General features: G+C 39.8%; 2 protein-coding genes across 2 annotated transcripts; one reads left to right on the forward strand and one right to left on the reverse strand.

Annotated features, from left to right (window-relative positions):
- The first annotated feature begins 2511 nt into the window (after positions 1-2511).
- Positions 2512-5221, forward strand: LOC116255702 (protein ECERIFERUM 2). The gene is made up of 2 exons (XM_031631612.2): positions 2512-3194; positions 4085-5221. The coding sequence occupies exons 1-2, from the start codon at positions 2787-2789 to the stop codon at positions 5033-5035; spliced, it is 1359 nt and encodes a 452-aa protein (XP_031487472.1). The 5' UTR covers positions 2512-2786; the 3' UTR covers positions 5036-5221.
- Positions 5222-6203: 982 nt separating this feature from the next.
- Positions 6204-9549, reverse strand: LOC116256277 (myb family transcription factor EFM). Its single transcript, XM_031632598.2, has 4 exons — positions 9190-9549; positions 8059-8673; positions 7850-7926; positions 6204-6954 (listed from the first exon to the last, which is right to left on the reverse strand). The coding sequence occupies exons 1-4, from the start codon at positions 9377-9379 to the stop codon at positions 6376-6378; spliced, it is 1461 nt and encodes a 486-aa protein (XP_031488458.1). The 5' UTR covers positions 9380-9549; the 3' UTR covers positions 6204-6375.
- Positions 9550-10175: the final 626 nt, after the last annotated feature.

A 10175-nucleotide genomic window follows, 5' to 3' on the forward strand; every position in this document is an offset into this window, starting at 1 on the left:
GCTCGTTGTCTTCTGGTTCCTGTGCATAGATGTCTGTCTATGCTCTTGTGCTGATAATTTGGACAAGTAAAAGCCTTGGTGGGTTGGGTTTATTCTACTTCTAGTTATGACTCGACCTCTCCTTTTCTTTATCTTCCTTTTTTGGGGGATGGGGCGAGTTGGCATTGTCTCGATACCTGCCAGTTATTCCATGCTCCTAGGGGTCAAACTATTTGCACCTTTATTCATACTTTTGACCTCAACCTGGAGGTTTTAAGTTAGCCTCGTGTTGGTCTAGTTCCTTCTAATTTGAGGACACTAAAAAGCCGTAATTTATCTTCTGTGGAGATGAATATGCCAATGAATATGTGTAGGCCTTTGTGCAGAGTAAGGTCACCTGAAAAATTTCTACATTTATGTGTCGATCTTGTGAAAATCGTCTACTGAAGGTTGAGAAGTAAGAAATTTGACCTGGATTAAGTAATTTCTCTGGACGTTGTTAATTGAGTGGTTGAATCTGGTTCGTGGTTTTTGGGACTAAAGTTGATAAAAATGCTGCACATCATTAAGTCTGAATCCAGTTATCTATGAGTTCCTTGTTGAACAACTCGGTGGTTCTTCCATACATATATTTATGCGTGTGAAAACTGAGATTAGTCAGATCCCACCAGTTTATGCTGATTAAAAGATGCACTGAAGGTATTGCACCTCTTTTAGCTTGAAGGTCTAGTGCATTGGAACAAAGTTGCGTATCTAGCTGCAGCACATATGTAAGGATTGTTCACGTAAAAGTGGCTTTGGAAAAGGAGAGAGGGTATCTCAAACCGTCGACAAAATAAAATGATCATGACACTGATCATGCAAAAAACATGCTACACTTCCGAAGTTTGCTTCGCGTTATGGTGCAACTGATGTTTGTTGCAAGATAGCATGGTTGTCACACGCTTCAAGGGTATTCGGTTTATATTACTGAACCATCAAAAAATGCAGCAAAAAATGCAGCAGCCTCCCCTTATGGTGAATGTGCGGTGTAGTGTTTCATTTTGAAAAGTTTAGTCTTGTATTTAAAATTGTAAGGAATTTTGAGGAGCTTGAGAGTTAATTGATTGGTTTTAAAATTGTAAGGAATTTTGAGGAGCTTGAGAGTTAATTGATTGGTTTCCATGACTGAAATTATTAAGGGTTAGGTTGAGATCCACCAAACGAGGAGCCCGAACTTTGTATGAGATTGGGTCACAGTGATATCAGAGCCAGTTTAATACTTCGATAGAGAGTTTTATATGTGTCGATTTGTGTAGCTTAAGAGGAGTGAATTGTAATGTCCCACTTGAAAAAGTTTAATCTCATATATAAGATTGCAAGGAATATTATGAGATAATAGAGTTATTTAAGTGATTGATTTGCCTTGGTAGTTTGTTTTGGGATTAAAATCAAAACTGTTAGGAGACGAGCTGGGGTCCATCAAACCCGGAGTTAAAATCGGTGTGGAAGTGGACCAAATTGTTACATACAGAGTCAATATTAAATGTATTTTTAAAACTTAAAAGGCCACTGTTGCTGCATGAACAGGATTGTTGGGCAGTTCATGGCCACGCTTTTAGACCCAACACCTAATGCTCCCAATCTAAGAAAACTATTTGGTTGCGTTTGGATGACACCTTAATAAAAATGGTTTTTTTTTTTTTTTGAAAACCTGGTTTTGTGAAAATCAAATTGTTAATGAGTTTTGAAAACTTGGTTTATGTGTTTGGATAACCTGTCAAAAACCAGGTTTTCACTTTTTAAAACCTGGTTTTTTGTTTGGGCAACAAAAATGAGTTTTTACATCATAATATTATTTACAACCAAGGTTGTTGAAATATTTATCATAGTAACCGAAGTAAGATGAACAGTGCCCTTTTCTCCAAAACATCGTTTTGGCTGAAAAAAGACAACCACACCACGCACGTGATTTTTGGTTGCAAGAATGACCGTATTCTTGAATAAAAAATGTGAAACCACAAACTGTATGTCAATATTTTCTTTTAAGTAAATCACTTGTAAATATCACTTTCTAGGATTTCTTAAAAAGATTAACGTCGTCAACTTATGGATGCAGGATTCTTGGAAAAGCATACTGGTTGCTCTGGATTTATGTTATTTACAGAGTTGCGCTGTCAAAACTTCTAGAATCAAATTCGTCCTGCCAAATAATAGATGTGTAAAGAAAAAGTGTGGTAGTTGCCATTTCTGTCGTAATCCTATGTCACACAACCAGTAAGAGCTCCATAGAATTTCGAACTTGGTAGGTTGATCAGTTAAGGATGTGAACAGTCCAATACCAGAAAAGCTTCTCCTGGTGTAAGATAGCAATACAATTCTGCCTCACCTAAGCTTGCTATATATATACACACACGCCCGCATACACATACATGCACACAAGAGTGAGAGAGAGACTTAATATACCTCAAAAAGAAAGCGGCATTGCAATATTTTGGTCCTAAAATTTTGCTGTTTATCTTACTAATTTAAGTTTGTTATAAACACGCCTGTGCTTTGTGTGTGCCCACGATTTGATACACCTTCCAAACAAAATCAGCCTTAATTGCAATATTTTAGTGCTAAACCTTTGCTGTTTTATCTCCCTAATAATCAAAGTCTGCTACTGAGAAACGCCACCAATCACCATCCATCCTAAAGATGAACGGCCTTAAGCAGTAAGCCTTCTGGCTCGCCTCTGAACCTTACACTATAAATCTCCAGTACCAAGAAAGGTTGTAGACACGATACCGGAAGGCTATTGGGAGAGCGGCCTCGCCAACAGTGAAATGGCTGAAGTCTTCATTAGACGTGTAAGAACTGTTCCAAGCACAAAGCATTCGATGCCATGGAAAATTTTCTCTCTGTCAGCCCTCGATCACTGCATGGAATTTAACAGCCTTCGCATCATTTACTACTACAAGTTTCCCGGCGAAGAATCAATTACCAGGAGGTTGCTGCAGTCACTTTCAGAAGCGCTAACGAGCTTTCCGGTGATAACCGGGAGGCTCCTAATGGATGACAAAGGGAATTGGACGATCAAAAGCAATGATGCTGGAGTCAGGGTGATACAAGCTACAACAGGAGTGAGCCTTGATGAGTGGATGAAGATTGCAGGTAACCGTGACGAGATCAGACTTACATACTGGGATTACGAGCACGAAAAATCATATGTCTGGTCTCCCCTTCACATCCAGGTAGAGAAATTACAGTGTCTCATTCTTCAATTTTAGTCTTGGAAAATAAGCTTTCTGTTCTTGTCCACCAGTACCCATGTGAGCTTGGATCCTGCAGTCAGTCCTGCATCCATTATTTGGTCGTTTTGGATCAAGTTGGATGACCAAGTTATGGTTGGTTCGAATAATATGCTCCCACTGTTTCAAATAAGGCATATGTTTTGGCAAACAAGTAGCTCAAACTTGATCTTTGAAACAGAGAAATTCATGAAAATTCATTGTCTATATAAGATTTTTTGAGCTTCGAACGCTAGCTAAGACTTAATTCTAAATCCTTTATGATCTTTGTCTGCGTGTCAGATTTTCATGATTTTTCTTTTTGAAATTGCAGTTTTAGAGGTTCTGCATCCATCGTATGGTTGAAGTTGTAAAAAAAAGCTGTAAAATGGGTGGACTGAGTGGACAGAAAATTCTAATTCCCACTTATATATGTATCGGTATGATAGGTAACAGATAGCCTAAGGCCCTAAACATGCCGAGGCTGTTCGCTGAGTCATTTCAAATCAACATGAAAAAGTTCTTCTGAGCCGAGCATGATTCTTAATAAGTTGTAAAAAAAAAAGCTGTAAAATGGGTGGACTGAGTGGACAGAAAATTCTAATTCCCACTTATATATGTATTGGTATGATAGGTAACAGATAGCCTAAGGCCCTAAACATGCGAGGCTGCTCGCTGAGCCATTTCAAATCAACATGAAAAAGTTTTTCTGAGCCGAGCATGATTCTTAATTCTTATTATCCTGATATTTCAAAGTGTGGAAGAGTTCTTATATTTTGACTTGAATTAGGCCAAGTTACTGTAAGATAGCGGTGATGGCATACTAAAACCATGTAAAATTTTCATTTGTGAAGCTAACAGAGTTTGAAGGTGGAGGGTTAGCGATCGGATTGAGCTGCACTCATCTAGTTGCAGATATGGCCTCCCTCACCATGTTGGTCAAAGCTTGGGCAGATACGCATGCACTGAAAGAGAGACCACAGCCTCCTTCTTTCTATCCCTTACCTGCAAAAGCTTGCAAGAAAACATTTTCTAAGCTTGAAAATGGGATGATAGAGTGCTACAAGTCCATGTCTAAACCAATCGACACTGAAACTCCATGTCCAGAGACGTGCGAGCCCAAATACGAGACACTTGCATTTCTCTTCACCGAGGAACAGATAAGCAAGTGCATGGAGGCAGCACAACTTGGGTCAGTCAATGAACCTGCAGCTTCTGCCGCGTTTGAGGTCCTTGCTGCCTTGTTTTGGATCAGTTGCACCAAAGCAAAGAAGAAACCCAAATTAGTGGACCTGTTAGTGTGCATTGACATGAAGAAGACAATGGGGTTTCGATCCGATTTTTTTGGCAATTCCATGGTTTTCAATAAAGTATATGGCTCAGACGAGATGTTAAGAGATAATGAGTTAAGATCTGCATCAAGGGCTGTACATGGTACTGTTAGGAAGATGGGAGAGGAGGAGATGCTGGATCTTCTTCAATACATGGAATCAAATAGAGATGAGTATGGTCGACTTCCGAAGACTGTCTTGCACTATGGACCTGACCTAGTCTGCATTAACTTGGAGAACTTGGAACCATACTCTGCTATATTTCAGAAAGGAACAGAGCCTCTTCATGTCTCTTTCCACTCATTGCCCATGGTTGGCAGCGAGGGACAGATTATGATTCTTCCGTCCCCACAAGGGGGATTGAGCAGGATGGTCATGGTTTCGCTCCCGCTGGATCAGATCAGAAGACTTAGGGAAGATGCAGCTATACTAGGCTTCAACCCAACTATACTTGGGGGGACGAGGAAACCATGAGCAACATAATCTTGGATGTGCTTTTAATAGGCTATGCACAACTTTGAGTGGATCATGAAAGAGAACCAATAATGCTTTTATTCTAGCAATCTTGGGCTTTCTAATCTTGAGAAGTATCAGAAATCTTCTTCAAAATATCTGCTTTTCCAATTCTTGAACTGGTAATGCTTATCATTCCTTACAATCTATACGTTTTCCAAGTTCATTTTCGCCAAGTTCACAATTCAGCACGATTCCTCATTATGAATGGGTAATAAATTTTACATACTAAAGGGAAAGGTGAAAAGCCTTTATGATCTCAGGTTTGCTAATCTAGTTCCAGTTTTAAAGTCAGAACTTTGACCTCTTTTAAATTGAAGGCCTTATGCCGGATAACTCAGAGCTCTTAAATCAAGCATAAAAAGCTCTGAAATTTCAGAAACTGAATTTGTCAAATGTAATTTAGACAATATTGTTTTCCAAGAATGATTGGATACCTACGACCAACATGAGCCAGCACATGCACATACTACTGCTGAATCCTCCATTAACATGAGACAGGAAACCAATCTGACAAGGAAATGCCTAAAAAGGATTCAAACACGGTGCCGTAAGCAGTTTTACATCAATAACAAGGCATGAGAGGATACCGAGACATAAGTTAATTTAAGTGTCTCAATAGCATAGTGGGAACACATATACGGAACAAATAATACAAAAACATTACAGAAATAAATCTTACCTCAAGGGGATGTAAGATGCATGAGATGATTTGTCTAATATGCAATGGAAGGCTCAACGATCTTTTTGCAAGTTAGAATATGATCACAAGACCTAACTTGTGCGATCACTAGGTAAACTGCAAATGCCCTGAAATCCTTTGAGATTTCTAGTTTTTGCTAAACTATGCTTACAAATTTACAGGTTCAAAGCGAAATTCAGCAATTTGAAGGACTTCAAACTTTAAATATGCCATATATAAGAGTTAACTTTGGTTGGATTGAACTAAAAACTATGGGAGCGTGACTTATCTAAAATTAATATTTCAAAATCATGCAGCTGAATGTAAGCTTACCATATTCTAATGACCTACATGAAAATTTTTTGATTGTATAATCTGTGTACTCATATATTTAAATCTATAAATGGATGAGACAGAGAGATGGAGAATATAAGCATACTCCTCAAGTACAAATAGGGTCTTGATACTTTTCCTGCAATTCTATAAACAGACTCCAGTCTCTCTTCCACAATCACAAAGCCCAAAAAGAAAAAGAAAAAAAAAATCGGAGAAAATAGGAAAAGAGAACTGCAACCTCAAACTCTATCAGGAAACCCAATAAGAATTGCAAAAGGCTTCCCTAGAACTTGAGGGTGATATCGCTGCCCGTGCTCTCCTCGCCCTCCTGATCATCTTCATTCTCACTTCTTAAGCACCTGCTCTTTCTCAAAGACAACCCTCTTCCCAACTCTTTCCTGCTCTCCTCGGCATTCTCTCCCTTCCAGCTGCCGCTCTCTGACTTACCCTCCTCCTCAACGCTCTCTGTTCCCTCACCTGCTGTACTGGAGCGAATTGAGCTGTGAGAATTGGAAGAAGTTTTGTTGTCATTGTTGTTGTTGCCGCTATTGTAGTTATTGTTATCCTTAGTAGTCTCTGCATAGATTTGGCGGAGTTGGTGGTGGGGAGGAGGATTCAGTTGAGAGCAGTACCCCAGAGTCATGGCGGAAGGATGAGAATAATGTGATGGTGGTGGTGGTGGCGGTTGTACCGCAGCGGCTGCGGCCATAGTAGTAGTGTACACATTTGGTGCTGCTGCGTGGGCTGCAGTTGTGTACTCCTGTGGAACCCATATCCCACCAAGGACAACCAGCTGATGTGCTGGCGCTGCCACTACTGCCTGCGGCGTGTGGCTTGGCCTCCTTGTGTGCAGTCTGTATTTCTGCATCGTCACACAGTAAAGCAAATCAGTTCAGATTTCTTGTGAAGTTGTCTACCATGAATGCATATTATACGGTTGAGAAACACTAGATCATCTCCAACTCATGCATAAAATGCTTGCATCATTTCATGCAACAAATAAAAATTAAACTATATATATATATATATATATATATAGATAGATATAGATATATAATTTAGCTTCTATATTTGTTATTTAATCTTCATCACTTAATCTCGTCAAAATAGACAACCTAGTTAAGTTTCATCAAGTCTCTGATAACTACTTATTTTCCTATGTATATAATTTATCTTTAAAGGAAAAAGGAATTTCTTTCTCTCTCTTTTTTCTTACAAGAGAAGCCTTTTTTATTTGTGATTCGGGCGTGATGTCTCTCTACTCATGGGAAAGTACACTTGGCTTCCACCTTACAATAAGATTCGAACTCATGACACTTGACCTAAGATGATTTTCATAGGTTATGTCTACCAAAGTATTGTCGACAGGAATAACCTTTTGTCTTTGAAAGGAGGAAAGCTAAAAACATAGGAGGGCTTGTGAATAAGTTATTCCTAGCCTGCTGCTTTAGTGCATAGCATCAAGTACATGGCACCATGCATTCTGCCTTCATATATATATATATATATATATATATATAGCTCCAGCAATATGCTCTGTCATTGAAAAATAATGGCATTAATCTCTGTCCGCTCTTTTGTCAAAAAGTTTTCACTTTGTTCTGGCTATTCTGGACTGATTAAGTTGACGAAAATAGAATCTTAGTGATCTCATGTCTCGCAGCATCCTTCTCATGGCTAATCAAAATCGATGAACTGAAATATGGACTTGACAACAGGCGAAAGTTCTGGAGAGAGAGAGAAAGAGAGAGAGAGACCTGTAGATGACTTTTCACCTCATCATTCGTTAATCCATCAACCTTCATCAGCTCACGTATCTGCTTTGGAGTTGCGACTGCAATCCAAATGAAAAGGAGTAATCTGATCAGTCTAGCAGTTGGCAAATCTCTCTCCCTCTCCCTCTCTCTCTCTCTCTCTCTCTCTATATATATATATATATATATATATATATATATAGTAGTTTTACCTTGGGAACCACCCAATTGTTGCAAAGCATTGACAAATCTGCGGTGAAGATCAGGAGACCAACACCTTCTTGGTTTCCTATGAGTCTGACCTGCAGTCTGCGCCTGCTCGTTGCCACTCTTATGATCGGTCCCTATTCCTCCACCACCATTGTCATTGCTACGGTGGACGTCCTCACTGCTCATGATTCTCGAGACCGGAACTGCCAACTCCGCCGCTGATTCCGTCTGGCTGGGCTCGTCGGCGCACTTATCACTTGGAGCAAGTGCGAGTTCCGGAAGAGGCCTTAAGGCTTGAGTTGCGCCGGTCTTATCTTTCGTGAATGGAAGAAACGCACCTCCGTTTCTTTGCTTAGCATCGAGACCTAGCTTCGAGGTTGCCGGTAAGCCGTGCTCGGATTCCATGGCTGCAGATCCTTTCTGCTTGCTGCCATCGTTGGCTTGGCTCCATAGTTGGGCTGTGGTCATCCAAGTTGTCTTGTCAGGACTCGTTTCGATCGCCGTCAGGCTTCTATCAGAGGATTCCGGATGTTTAAGAGGTATGAATTCTTCAAGAACTGGGCTAGAGCTGTGATTCAGCTGGCATGCTGCTAGTTGCTGCCTGGAAGCTTCCATGACTGCACATAAAAGCAATAATTATTTAACAATATTGGATCCAACCAGAGAGAAAATGATCAGCTTTTTATGGCCAATATCAATCAACCAGGAGCCACCCTTAACGATGACTATCCATCACTTGTTGATCTAAGTGGCGATGGTGCAATTAACTAGGACATAGAATCTTTTCCTTAGATGACAGAATACAAAATCTCCGTGAGAGGATTATTGGGTTGTGTTCGAGAGAGAGAGCTGACAAAAAGTACAGAGGCCTTCTCCCTGAAAAGAGGCCGGTGCTGTTCAAGTCAAAATTTCGTCCTTTCCAGACAGCCGATGTGGAATAGATAAAAGGAAAGAAAGAAGAGACAATTATTAGTTGGTAAGGCTCATTTAGCTGCTGAGATTCAAGAAAAGACGAGAACTGCTGCGCAAGTGCTATACTGATTGCCGTATAAAATTGCAGTGATCTTCTGCTGATCAGTTGGAGCAGAAAGGAGATGGGGAAAAGGGAAAGGAAAAGAGTAGATTTGAAGTACCATCATTGAGCAGTTGCATGCAAAGGGGAAGTTCACGTCTGAAGGCGTCGATCTTGAGGCGCTCCTCTTCCAATCGGTTGAGGAAGTCTTCGAGCTTGTTGGTCTTGTCCAACTGATCGCCAAAAGACTTGAATAACAGAGCGCAGCTGCTGGGCTTGCTCTCTAAGCTGAATTCAGAAGAAGGGTTCATCTCTCTTAATTTCTCTCTCTCTCTCTCTCTCTCTCTCTCTCTCTCTCTCTCTCTCTCCCTCCCTCTAAGTGTTCATGTGCTTCTTGTTTTGCTGATATGGAATAACTGAGGATGCTTGTATGTTGCTGGGGATTAATGGAATATGAGATGAGGAGGAGGATATCGGGGATCGATCATATTTTAGTGCAGTAGAAAGAGAAGAGAGAGAGAGAGAGATCAAAGAATAAAGCAGGAATAAGGAAAGAAAAGAAAGCGATAAAGCAAGGGCTTGTAATTTCTTTGAAAGAGCAAAGTTAGAAAAAGGTTAACAAGGAAGGTGAGGAATCAGGTGGCAATACCATGTGCACTACCGCTCTTGCCTCGTAAACATTGAAATCCTTCAATTTTTTCCTTTTCTTTCAGACGAACTTTATTTCCTCTTTCTGTGAATTTTTATGCTTATTTTATTTTAAAATCGCTAGTCAAGAAAAGCCTTTTTCCCTCTCCTTGAATCATGAAAAAGACAGAAAGGCCGTTTCCATCTTATATTCATATAAAGTTTGTGAAAATATTGTCTCTTAAATCTTTAATAACGAGAATGACCTTTACCTTTGATAAATCAAACAAATTCCCAACTTTTATTACAATTATAAACAGTTTTATCTTCTAAATTGTCATAATAATACATAATTTACCTAGTAGAGCAGAGACTCATTAAGCATGTAGTTTTCATGTTTTCATACGATTTAGAGCGACAAAACCCAATGTCATTCTCACATTGCACCGAAAGAAAGTTCTATCTTTTTCACACTGTACT

The sequence above is a fragment of the Nymphaea colorata genome, chromosome 6 (assembly GCF_008831285.2).
Source record: "Nymphaea colorata isolate Beijing-Zhang1983 chromosome 6, ASM883128v2, whole genome shotgun sequence".
Lineage (NCBI taxonomy): Eukaryota > Viridiplantae > Streptophyta > Magnoliopsida > Nymphaeales > Nymphaeaceae > Nymphaea > Nymphaea colorata.